This window comes from Macrotis lagotis, chromosome 1 (genome assembly GCF_037893015.1).
Source record: "Macrotis lagotis isolate mMagLag1 chromosome 1, bilby.v1.9.chrom.fasta, whole genome shotgun sequence".
NCBI classification, from domain to species: Eukaryota; Metazoa; Chordata; class Mammalia; order Peramelemorphia; family Peramelidae; genus Macrotis; species Macrotis lagotis.
The window spans coordinates 500,437,542-500,451,549 of NC_133658.1; the positions used below are offsets into that span (position 1 = coordinate 500,437,542).

Consider the following 14,008-nt stretch of genomic DNA (forward strand, 5'->3'; position numbering starts at 1 on the left):
CGTGCCCAAGCATGTATCATGTGAGGAGTGCCAATTCATCTCCCCTTATAGTAAAAAATGTGAAAATCTTAAAAGGATTATGGTTAAGACAAAAACATACCAAACAAATTCAATTTTTCTCCATAAAAACCCCCACTGATGTTTAACATGTTTAAAAGGGTTCAAATATGACACAATATGTCTAATTTAAAATGTTCAATAAAAGCTTTTTTATGCCTTCAGCCACCAGCAAAACTGGGTTCTTTTGAATAATAAAATAATGGCAAAAATTCTGAGCAGACAACAGACTTAAAAGTCTTAAATCACACATTTGGGAATTTATTATAATTATATTTTCATTTATCTTTCTACTAAATAAAGATTGATAGTCCTTTTGAGATTTGCCAAGCCTTTCACTCACTTTTACTTTCACACTTCTAAAATTTCACGTACTGTTTTAGTTCCTAAAAGTGCCAAAATACTTTCCAGTTTTTTCTTTTCCAGATTACAGGTGAATATTTCATTATATTTTGGAGAGTAATATTACCTAGTAGTTAACCAAATTAAACATCAAAAATTCAAAATATGTTGCATATTTCCAAGTAAGTTTGAAATATTTTATACAAACAACAATATCATTGAAAAAGGTTTCAATCAAATAGAACATAATCAAAAAGATTAGGAAAAAACACAGATTTTAAAATAGAGGAAGGATTAAGTAACTTCTAAAATGTAAAACTGTTCCCTTTCAATTCAAGAGCTAGAAAGAGAACTACACAGTATTTTCACCCTTCTTTTCAGTGAAGAACTCTAGGGTAGAGGGAAAATATGTAACATTTTGAATATCAAAATATATATCCATTAGATATTTCTGCTTACTAAATTTAAAAGAATACTTTTCTTTACACTGCTGCACTATTAAAATTACTAATATTTTAGTTTTTCACTCAAAATTTATTTCTATTTCTAAATTTAATTTTGTGTTTGTAAAAAGATACAAAATGTGAATAACTTACATTCAATATCAAGGTACATGCTTTTTTGGTGCCCACCAATTCTACTTGCAGCTTCACAGTCATATCTCCCTGAATCTGACAACTTCACATCTTTAATATGCAGTAACGATCTTCCATGTTGCCCTTTGACTTCAATATGGCCATCTGGGCTCTGTTTTTATAGGTTCAGGAAAAAGAAAGGTATTATGCTTGCTATGTATAATTATGAATGAATCTATGGCATTCAACATAAAATCATTTAATAATCTAATGAAAACAAAATTTTATCCAATATATTTTATAACATCATTGCAAAATAAACATTTTGCAAAAAAAATTACCTAAAATATCTTTTTCCATATTCAAACATGGAATGGATTAATATCTGTTTAGTTATACTTCTATGAAAAGGTGAAGTAATTTAATATTAATTTGAGCTCCATGATTACAATACAATAGCAGTTACTTAAATTTTATTTCATCAGCATGAGGGAATTCTAGTACAATAAGTTTTTCCACTGATGCAGATTGGCAACTCAACTGAAATTAAAAGTTATATTTATTCCCACCTTTTTACCCCACTTTTCTTCACCCAGGTTAGATCACTATTTTTTTTATCTTTTTTCTTTTATTTTAATCTTTCCATTATAATCTGCTCTCTGGAGTTGAAGAGGATAGAACAAGGAGTACTGGTGGTTCTTGTGAGGCCTGATGTCAGGAAAATTTCCTAACAATTCTAAATGTCTAAAAATGCCTTGAGGGATGGTGTATCTCTTTTCCTTGAAGGGCTTCAAGTGGAACCTGGATGACTACTTGTCAGATACAGTAAAAATTCCTTTTAAATACTTAATGTTTTAAGTATTGATTGGATGAGATAGCTCTCCAAGTTTTGGGTTTGCTTTTTTTTTTTAATTCTGTGATTCTGAGTAATAGTGGAGGGAGAGGTCCAAGATCCCTAGCACCTGCTCTTTCTGACATAAGAGGCAATATGCTTTTTAGCCATCTTTTGCCAAGATGCAGGCTGTTTAGGAAATTGTACATTTGTAGATAAAAGATTATATCCCTAAGCTAAGAATTGGCTATTTCTCTTTCTAGTTATTTAAGCAAGCCATTGTCAGAGGCTCTTGGTGGTACTGAGGGTGAAGGGAACTCTCTTTCCTGCTTGCTAGACTCTTGGGATTCCTGTGGAACAAAGTTAGAGAATAAACAAAGACTGAGTAGGTTCCCCCCCACCCCTTTTGCTGCTGCTATCCTTTGATCTCAAAGATGATCATGCTATCATCACAGGAACGTGATGTCATGACATACAAGTGAACTGGATCCAAGTGCAGGAGATCTGTGTAAAGTCACCAGTCTTACTTTCTCCTCTAGAGTCATTTGGATCTGGTGGTCAGATATGGATCAGGATGACCGGAGATGGTCAGACTATCTTGGACACTCATAAGTGACATAAGTTTTCATAAATGATACACGAGTGTCCAAATCCTTTTTTGGAAGGAAGAATATCATCTGTTAGCATGTAACAAAGCAAACTGGATGAAACTTTGCCTTCATGAAGCCTATTTCTGGGGCTATTCACTTTAACTTCTGTTTTCTTTTCACTGGAGCTGCTACTGCTATTGAGGACCTGGTGTGGTTTGGAAAGAAGGTGATAGCAGTATCTCCTTTTTTACTTGATTCATTTATTATTGTTTCTGAGATGGTTACATAATGAGGCAAATTTCATTCTGTCTTAACTGCAAGACTTTTTTTTTCCTTATCCTGTGATACAATATTTATGAGAACAGGATTGATAAAGATCTGTCAATAAAACAAAGTTTGTTGGGTTGTTAAAGCTCCTCATTCCTCTGAATGAAGGATCAACAAAACAAAGGAAGGATTTAAATTTTTGTATTGTGCTGAAAATTCTTTTACTAAGAAGTTTCTGTAAATAATTAAATAAGGAAGTCCTGAATCTAAATGAAGAGGAGAAACAGACAAGAAAAGTAGAAATATGAGGGTAGTTATAAAAATGTTTAAGAAAACATTTTTTTGTTTTTTGCTTTTGTGAAGAATTAAGATAAATGGCAAAACAAGGGTTCTAGGGAAAGAAATAAGAAACTAAGAAAATGAATAGAGTAGTCATCTTGAAAAATCTCAGAATAAACAGACCTCTTAGAAATAATGGTTTGTTTTGATTTGTTTTGTTTTCAAGGTAGCTAATTGAGAAAATTATTTATAGTTGATACTCTATAGCTTAGAAGAAATAGTTTCAGGAACACTAGCCAAAGAGATATTTTAATTAGACTTATGACTTGAAGAAGAAATTGAAGAATATCACAACTTGGAGAGAAATTTTGATGGTTGTTTTTAGGGGGGGAAAAAACCAAGCCAACTTTGATAAGTGTTTTTTAGATCTGAGTCTGGATAGTTCTTTATTTGAATTTTGTTCAAAGTGCTATTTGTATCTTGAATAATTTATTAAATAAATTATATAATTATATTGCAATAAGAATAACTTTACTTAAGAAACATGATTTATGTACAGTTTCTCTAAGTCCCATTCACCAAAAGAGAAGTAGGCAACATGCTTTTTATCCTTGCTAATGCAGAGTTCTTGATCCCATTCCCTCTAGATGTTATCTCTAACTTTCAACTGTTGCCTATCTCCTTGTTACCTCCTTACTATTCTAAAAAAAATTTAGTCTCTCCCATTTTTAAAAAACCTTCAGCACCTCCTACCATTCTCTCATTCATCTTCTCTTCTTTTTTTCTCAGCAAAATTCTTAGAAAAATCTGTTAATGTTAACTGCCTCCATTTTCTCTCCTTTTTCATTGGCTTCTGATTTCATTACTTAACTGAAACTTCAGTTATAAATGACCTTTTCTCAAATTTATCTCGCTCTCACTGCTATATGTATACTCTCTGTTCTCTCACTTTCCATAATGTTACTCTCTCCTATTTCTCTTATTTCTCTATGTCTTTTCAGTCTATTTTCCTAGATCATTCTTTCTATCACTCCCTGATTGTGGGTGTTCTCCATGGTTCCATCCTGAGACCTCTCTCTTTTTTTCTCTTTAAGACTTCATTAGTATCGATGGATTTAATTATTGCTTCTATACAGATGACTTACAAATATAAATATCTAGCCAAAGTCTTCTCCAAGATTCACAATCATATTATCAGCTGCTTATTATACATTCCAAACTGGATATTCCAGAGACATTTCAAACATGACCTGTCCAAAATAGAACCCCATTATCTTTCAGTACTTCCCCATCTGTCTTAGAAGCCTGTCTTTTCAAGCTCTCCTTCTTTAAATCAAATTACTATTAAGTCAAGACAAAAAAAGCATTTATTAAAGGTCTACTATGGACTAGACACCATGGTAGGTGCTGGAAATAAAAAGAAAACCAAATATAGTCACTGACCTCATGGAGATCATATCAAATGAGGAAGGCAATATGCACAATATGTACAAATAAGATATATATATATACACACATATATATATATATGTATGTAAATTGGAGATAATCATAGAAGGAAGGTAAAGCAAGAAATGTTTCTTGTGAGATTTTAGCTGAGATTTAGAAGAAACCAGGAAGTAAAGTTGAAGAGGAAGAGAATTTCAGGTATGGGGAGTACCATTGAAAATGTTCAGAGGAACAAGTAAGTTAGTGAACTTGGCAGGTTGTGGGGCAAGAGCGCAGTGAAAAGTGTAAGAAGACAGGTAAGGCAGGAAAAACAAAGGTTATGAAGGACTTTAAAAGTCAACAGACCAATTTATATATACTCCTAGAGGCAACAGGGAACCACTTCAATTTAATGAATAAGTGAGGGATGTAGTCAGACTTATGTGCTGGCAACATGACTTTGAGAGTTCAGGGAAGCTGAATTCAGACTCTCATCACCTCTTCCTGGATTATTGCAATAGTTTTCTAATTGTTTTTGCCTCAAATCTTTCCACAAGTGTTATTACCTAAGGGCAGATATGAGCCTTTGACTCCTCTACTCAAAAAACTCCAGTACTTTCCCAGTGCCTTTAAGATAAAATATAAATCCCCTTATTTAGTTTTTTAAACCCTTTATTACTGCTATCCAATCTATCTTTTGGGTCTCATTTGTACACTGTTCCCTCCCACACTCTGCTGTATTCAGTCACAGTGGACTTTTCTCTGTTGTTCATACATAACATTCCATCTTCCATCTTGTGTCTTTGGTACCAGCTTTCCTTTTTTCCTATAATAAACTCCCCTCTGACTGAAATGCCTTCAGTGGAATGATAATGATTGATAATTACCAACTATTGATCTCAATTACCAACTATTTACTGGTGACTTCCTCAAATTGCAATCATGCTCCTGCAACTTTGAATGACTGCAATAGGCATATATTCTCAATGCCCTTGAAGTACTTCATTTAACCATCTTCTGTCAGTTCATAAATAAAAGGCAGGTTGAGGATTTATACTCTTCCATAGTATATCGAGCATTTTTCCATTACAGAGTTGAGGTAGCATTTCAAAAATTGTTCGTATTACTATTTCTTTACAAGAAGTGTTCAAAGTAAATGGTTCACAAAAAGACTTGAAATTTTAAGAGTATGTAATAATTCATGTTATGTGTAGTGCTTTTCAAAATTTTGAAAAATGTTTTCACATTCATTTTTCATAGGATTCTCACAATAACAATGTAAGTAGATATTATGGGTATTTTTATCCTCATTGGCTCAAAGATATTAAGACTCAAAAACCTCAATAAATTCCTAAGCAGAGTAGTTGGCTAAAATTATACTTTTTTTACATTTTCATTTTAGCTTCAAAGCTATGTTGTCATACTCTCACACATCAGGTCCTTAATCTGTGTTACTGGTTCATCAAATTCTTTACCTTAAGCACTGGAATATTAACTGGTAGTATCTACCTTCAAGTAGCATCAGGACGGCTAGGTAGCATAGTGGATAGAGCACTGGCCCTGGAGTCAGGGGGACCTGAGCTCAAATTTGACCTCAGATACTTAGTGCTTATTTAGTCATGTGAACTTGGGCAAGTCACTTAACCCCATTGCCTTGTAAAAACCAAAGAAAAATCATCATCAGGTTATAAAGAACTAAAAATAGGTAAAGTGCTCTAGAAATGTTAAAAATGCTACATAAATAGCAAAACTTGGTATTATCACTATATTCTTGTCATCTTTTTATTAGGGTTCAGATAGAAAAAGGTCTGAAGAAAGTCACTATCTTGCTAATATGTTTTCTTAATTAATATTCTATATATAGCCTACAGTTCAGTTGGAAAGAATAGATACTGGAATATAAAATTATTTCTTGCAGATTCAATGAAAGCATCAGGAAGTCTTCCATAGCAGACAATGAGGATAGCATGTGCTCCATTCTGGTTTTATTCAGGTCTCACAGGATATGGTAGAAATCCTTCAACAAATCCATACTTTATTGTGTGGTATTTCACTTATGATTGACTCCCTGAGGTCTTGGCCTTTTTCTACAACCTTGAATGATGGCTTGTCCTCATTTGACAAAGTTAGTGAAGTATAGCATTCTTGACACTTTATGTGCAGTGGAGGTAATTATTCAACTCAAGGATCCTTACCCTTATATTGGAAAAGATAATGATTGTGAGGATAGGCCTATAATCAGAGGCTAGCTGGCAGAAGTGACTTCACATTTGACCATTGATTGAAAATTTTAAGTACCAAAAAGTTTCCGTTACCTAATAACTGGTTTAATCAACCTCATTTAGGCAATGAATGCAAGGTTCTCCAGGTCATAATCAGTTTAGCAAGTTTCCTTAATTACAATGCTTCTGTAAGTGATAAGTAAGATCATCATCAGGGGCATCTACTGATTGACTGTCCCTCAGGTCCATCTTCCACTTAGTTCCTAAGAATCTGCCTAGCAACAGCAATCAGATACAAAAGGAGAGGCTCAGAGAGATATAAACTCTTAATCAGGGTACAGATCCAGGGGTGGGCAGGAACCAGCTTGAATCAAATGTTTACTTTCAGTGCAACTATTTTTACTGCAGGAATCATCAATCGCTACAAATTAGAGCTTGATTTATTTGTTTTGTTGTTTGTCTAGATTTAAGAGAATGAGAAAGAAAAATCTTACCAATGCCTTGTGAGTTCATATGCACATATTTGTGTGTACATATGTATATATTTCCAGAGAGCTTGCTGTTAAATATTTGTCAGCACACCACTGTACACATTTTACCATATGCCTCTCAGAGAGGAGGACAAGGACAAATTTGTTTTCAGGAAGGAAGAAAAGAAAGAAGGAAGGAAGAAAGGAAGGAAAGAAGGGGCAGAGAAGGAGAAGAAAGACAATTATTCCACTTTAGGATGAACAATTTTATACTTGGACATATCCTCTTCCTCAGACACCAAACACATTACCCATGGAACCTCCTAAATGCAGCCTAAACCAGATTAAAATGTAATTAGGACTATTTAATAAAATGAACAAAAACACAGTAAATTTAGCAAAATAACAAAAATATAGTAAAACATAATAACATAAATGATATTACATTTTAAAACTAAGTCAATATAAAACCTCTAGGGATCCTTATTTATTGATTAGTGGTCCCCATTTCTATTTGAGTTTGGCATCACTGTCCTACAAATCCCAAAGAGTCTGAATCCCTGTAGGATTATCAAAATTTCATTCCACATCTCTTTAGCATCTTATTCCCATCCTCTTCAATCCTCTCACCCTAAAGTTTCAATTACTTAAGTGGTTATGTCCTTTCACTTTACCTTCGAAATTGGCTGTTCCATAGGCAACTTGCCTTTATCTTCAATCTTTTCTGCTTCTACTCTATATATTCTGACAATCAGGGAGACATGGCTTTCCCCTGATGACACAGTTTTCTTTCACCACCCTTTCCAGTACTGGCTGCACTTTCACATATTGACCTAATACGTCTTGCTTCCCAATGCCATTCCCAGCTTCTCCCCCTATCTCCATCTCTCTTTTACTGCTCCTTCTTTTGAGTTCTTTGTTATATACATCTTCTACCCAGTTAAAATCTGTTAGTTGCTTCCTGTTCTTCCTCAAAAAGTGCAGTACCTAGCTGACACTCATTATCTCTTCCTCAACTCTTGCCCACATTCTAGGGGACTCAAAAATACATATTGATGTCTCTTTAAAGACCCTAGCCAGTCTATTCTATTCACTTACCACAACTTATTACACCTCACTCTTTTCAGTTTTTCAGTTGTTTGATTTTTTTTTGTGACTCCACCATTTCTTGAATGGTTTGCTATTTCCTTTTCTAGATCATTTTACAGATCAGAAAACTGAAGCAAACAAGGTTAAGTGACTTTCCCAAGGTCACATAGCAAGTAAATGTCTGAGGCCAGAATTGAACTCAGTAGGATGAGTCTTTCTGACTTCAGGACAATACTCTATCCATCTTACCTCAATCATATACAAAGATGACCCTACCTTTTATTTTGCCATCAGCCACAACTGACTGTTGAGGGTACCACTGTGCTCCTAGTCCCTGAGGCTTGCAACATGTCGTCCCTGACTGCTCAGTATTTTGTAGTCAATATTCGATGTTATAAAAGCATACTGATTTAATTTATGCAATATTTCTTGAATAAGACCCCTTATCTCTTTTAAATCTTCCCATTACCTTTGTGTACCTTCAAAACCTAATTCCTGTAACAGGATGCTGATTAGCCTATCATAAAGTCTCTCTCTCCACTACAATACATACTCTATTCAGTAACTAGGGAGATTTTCTAAAGTGGTGGTCCAACTTTTTAACTCTACCCTCCACCTCAATAAACTCCAGTGGCTCCCCATCCCACCTCCAAAATCAAATACAAAATTCTTTGTTTGCCCCGCTGTCACCCCATCCAACACCTTTCTGATCTTATGTTTTACAATCTCATATAGTTTTTCCTCCATGTATACTGGCTTTTTTTGATGTTGAGGTACAAAATGCCTGACCTCTTGACTCCAGGGTTTTCTCTGGGTATTTTCATACCACCATTTCCTGACGTTCCTGGCTTCCTTTATGGTAACTAAAATATTACCTTCTACAACAATAATTAGAGTTAACATCAATATTTGACTTTCCAGGTTCAGTGTTACATCGTTTTTACAATTATTATATCTTTTTAATTCCTCTTAATTCTAATGTCTTTTCACTTTATTTCCCAACTGTCCTGTCTATATCTATATATCTATGTCTACATATATGCTTTGTTTTTATGTATTTATTGGTTTGTTGTCTCCTTCATTTGACTGTAACCTCCTCAAGTGCAGGCTCTATTTTTACCTTTTTTTTCCTCCAGTGCTTAGTATAATGCCTAATACATAGTAAGAACTTAATATTTACCGACTATTTTACTATTTACTATTTTACTTAATATTTACTGACTCCATTTTACAACTGAGAAAATTGAAGCAAACAGAAGTTAAGTAACTTGCCTAAGGTCCCACAGATATAAATATCTGAGGTTGGATTTGAAATCAAGATTACCAGATTCTAGGTCTAGTACTTTGGATAAAGCTGGGTACCCCAAGGGTACTTGAATTGTCCCTTAATTTGTCACCTGTGATAAGGTGGATAGTGTTTAAAACTTTTGCCCCCTAGGATTATCGTTCTACAAAGAGCACAACAAAAAGTTGAACAAGCAAAGATTTTCCACTTAATAACTCTGAAAGGGAATGGCTGAACTACTAACATGGATGAAATTCAGGGGTCTGTGTAGGGCTAAAGGACTTGACCAAATAAACTCCCCTCAGTAGAATAGGTGAGTCAACGGTGGGGATTGTGAGACTTGATCTGTTGTTAGATCCTAGTTGACAGAAATGGCTCCATGTCTGAACACTGATTGATTTGCCTATATATCAATGCAAGGCTATCCAGATCACAATTAGTTTAGTTAACTTCTCTATCCCATATATGCAAAATTAGCAAATTTTCTTAATCACAATACTCTGACGATTGATAAGTGAGTTCACAATCTGGGCCATCTACTGACTGAGTGACCATAAAATCCCCTTCCATTTGGTCCCTGGGAATCTGTCTTACAACAGTAATAGATATAAAGGCAGAGATCCAGAGTTCTGGGCACATCCCGGTGTGTTTAAACTCCAACTTGAACCAACTCAGGAGAGCTGATTGTTAAATTTTCAGAGTGAGCATTTATGCTCCAGAAATCAGTGAACACTACAAATTAGGGCTTTTGTTGTTTTGTTGATTGTCTAGACTTTTAAAATTAGAGATCTTAATAATGCAGATTAAACTTAATAGTATTTTGTGCATATATTTCCATCCCTTCCCCCTCCCTCCCCATTTTGCCACTATTAACTGGGCTTATCACCTAACATGGGGATATTCTGAGGGATCTTTTGGAATACATCTAAATTACTTAAATATGGAGGCTTCTGTATCATCTTAACCTTTCATTTAAAAAAAAGAGAAAATTTTGTTACTTTAGGGCTGAGTGAAAGACTTGGTGAAAGATTTCACCTTAATTTATGTTGACCATGTAGTTAAGTCAACATTTCCAAAATCTTGAGCTCTTTAGGCTAGACCAGATTCAGTCAATGAGAATTTGACCAATAATTGCCGAACAGCTTGTGAGGATTAATGATTGCCAATATGGCCTGGATGGTGTGGGAGGAGTGCAGCCCTTATATAGAATGATGTCAGCTGTGGCCTCCCTCATTTGCATCATATTCCATTTTAACCCATGTAAGCTCTTTCCCAGTCATGGCTCTCAAGGGTAGTCCAAAAAAAGCAGTATTCCTGAAGGATTTTAGCTGCAATATCTTTCAGTAAAATTAGTGCTCTTCTTTGGAAATTCCTTTATTGAGTTGAGTCATCAGTCTATATTGATAAATATGGCATATAGATCTTGCATAGTCTTCCATCCTTTTTTTGTGTGATTACTATTAGGAGTACTGAACAGTTTTTGCATGTAAAGGACTTTTACACTTGCATGTAAAGTTTTCCCTTAAATACAAAGTTGTACAGAAGAGAATAGGTACTATTTACAGAGAAGTTCATTGAAAAACTTTCTGGGATTAACAATAGAAAGATACCTCAAAAAGGAAACGAGGAACAACTTATGTGGAGAATGAAGATTTTTAATAAACAAATTTAACTGTGTGTGTGTGTGTGTGTGTGTGTGTGTGTGTGTGTGTGTGTGTCTATGTGTGTTAAAATCAGGAACTGTATCAAATAAGTTTTGAGCCTTTTCCCTTTGCCCTGCTCTTCTTTTGGTAGATTCTTTCTCTAATTCATTCATTCATCCATCCATCCATTCATTCATTCATTAATTCATTCTGGTTTTTGCAGGGCAATGGAGTTAAGTGTTGCCCAAGGTCACACAGCTAGGTAACTAGTAAATGTTTGAGGTCAAATTTGAACTCAGGTCTTCCTGACTCCAAGGCCTGTGCTCTATTCACTGCACCAAGCTGCCCCCTTTTGATGGATTTTTGAAATAAAAATAAATTGATCCAAAAATATTTTGATAAGAATAAAAGAAAAAAAGTGTTTGGGCAAAAGGAACAAAGATAATTTATACCCTGGGGACAATTTCAAAGTCTCTTCAAGACTTTTTCATATATAAATGAACTGCTAAAATTCTCAAATCTTTAAAAAGGAAGTGTAAAGTGTAAACTAATTCAGACACATCTGAAATGGGCTCAACTTCTATTAGGTGCCAATACAGCCTGGGAAAGATGTTCCCTTACCATGTTTCCTCCTATAATCTGCAAATTTGCTAATGTCTAAAAAGGAGCATATTCTGAAGATAGTTATTAGAAGCAGTATGCTTTTAAAGTCTTTTGCAGGTTCTATTTACCAAAGCATAATAAATCTACAAGTACCAAAAAATCTGTCTTTTATTATTAAGTGACAAGACCGACAGTAAAATACTTCTTGTGAAATTTCAGTTAAGAATTCCAACACATAGCACTTAACTCTCTGTGAAATTACAAGGCCAAATAACATAGTTACGATAAGCAAAGAATTCATAATCCATTCCATTCTGAAAGAAACAAAAAAGAATTTCAGTGTTTGGGAAATAGTGAAGTTTTCTTTTTTCCCCTTCTACTTACGTATACTTTGTAACATGTAATACATTAGAGTAAGTCTTTCACAACATGCATCTTTTGACACACACGGTTGATGATGGAGAAATATTAGGGAAATATTTGTCTGGCATTTCCTGTAATATTAAGGAAATGTCATCTGTTCTTGAGTGGCAAAGTCTATGGTCTTCTGACTTCTTCTCCATTGTTCACTCTAATCTCTTCTGAAATGTAAATTCACTAAGATAATAGGAGTAACCTTAGCCCCTTCCTTCTAGCCCTCCTTCACCTGTCTGGCAAGTAGCCTGCCAAGGTGTATGCTGGACCCAGATGGGTCACTCTTAGACCTCAACCACTGACTTGATCCTGCATAGGAGGTGGGTTAGGCTCCATTTAAAAGTTTTGCCCCTCCTCTGCCAAATTGTTGGATCTCTGCTGTCTTAACCCAGCTACCACTATCTTGTGGCTATTCCTATCTTTTCTTCTCCCTTCCCCCTTTCTCCCTTCTTAATAGTCTTTGATGTTTTCACCAGTTCTGCAGTGAGCCCACACTTGTAACTATTTTCTTCTTTTTTTTTCCTTTAACTTTACCATCTCTACTAAAACTCACTTTCTTTACCTTGCTGTCTTCTTAAAGGACTTTGTGTTATTACCTTGTAATTTTTTTTGCAGGAACTTGCAAATTAAAATTTGAGGATTTTTCTTGCAAATTCCCCTCCACCAAGCAATTCACTCATCTTCATGGGAACGTAGGGTATAGGAATGACTCCATTATTGTTTATGTTCTTTAGCTAAATAGTACTTTAAAATCTTAGAATTTCATTCCCTAAATGTTTATGAATCAGCTACTGTATATGATATCTAGATACTGTTGAGTAGAGAACAAAAAAAAAGATATATCCACTTATTTTGCACAAAAAGGAACATAAGGCATGTGCAAAACAGTAATAATAATGATGCAAAATAGAATGTGATAACTAAAAAAGAAATGATATAAAATAAAAGTAATCAAAGAGAGGAAAAATTATTTCTGGATAAAGTATGAACTTAAAATTTGAGGTAAGTTTCCAAAGATGGGCATGATTTCAATACTTGAACATAGATGGTAGATATTTTTTGAGACTGTAAAACAACTGAAATAACATCTTTGGAAGTTAATGACAAAGGATCAAGAGCAAAAGAGAAAACATTCTGTCTCATAGGACAAAAAAAAACTAGAAGAGGTCACAGAGGTCATCAAGTCCAAGCCAGATTAGATACCTAGCTGTCTGTAGTTTTAGATTATAGGATGATGATAACAGCTGACATTTATAAAGAGTTTTAAGGATTGTAAATTTCATGTCATAAATTTTGGCATTTGATCCTGTGGAAAACCCTGTGAGGTGTTGCTACAGGTGTTATTGTTTGGAGAAGGGAATGGTCTCAAAGAAATAAATAGTAATGTTCTGTTTTCCAAGGAAAAGAGAAGATTCTTGAGGGCAGACTTTATTTTTTAATCTTTCTTTTTCTAATCTAACACAGTTCTCTGCATAAATAACAGACACTAAGTAAATGTTTGCAATTTACTTGAAATGTTTTGAGCAGGCATCTCTTTAACAACACTTTGGAGAAAAGGTCACCACTTAAATACTCCACTTAAAATATCCAGTGATGAGAAAATTTTGCTATATATACATAGTACCTCTTTTCAACTTGCTAATTTTGTCTTTCTAATCAGGATGAACCCAAACAAGGATTTCTTTTTAACACAGCTTTGCCAATTTAATCTATGGTAAAAATTCAGTTATTTAACTCTTCATTAATCTCATTATTAGTGGATTTCAGGAAATTTTTTTATATGAGTCTTTTTGATTGCACTAAAAACAGAAAACAATAAAATCTCTTTCTGTTCTTTGACTATTCAAGGAGAAGGGTACTTAGTTTTCTCTAGCATATTAATTGATTATATACCTTCAGTATCACACATTAT

General features: G+C 34.4%; 1 protein-coding gene across 1 annotated transcript in view; it reads right to left on the bottom strand.

The window, feature by feature from the left end:
* Positions 1-14,008, bottom strand: part of NCAM2 (neural cell adhesion molecule 2) — a 229,607-nt gene that overhangs the window by 92,564 nt on the left and 123,035 nt on the right. The window contains exon 9 of the mRNA XM_074232316.1: positions 996-1,146. Coding sequence (XP_074088417.1) covers positions 996-1,146 — 151 coding nt within the window. The remainder of the gene's footprint in view (positions 1-995; positions 1,147-14,008) is intronic.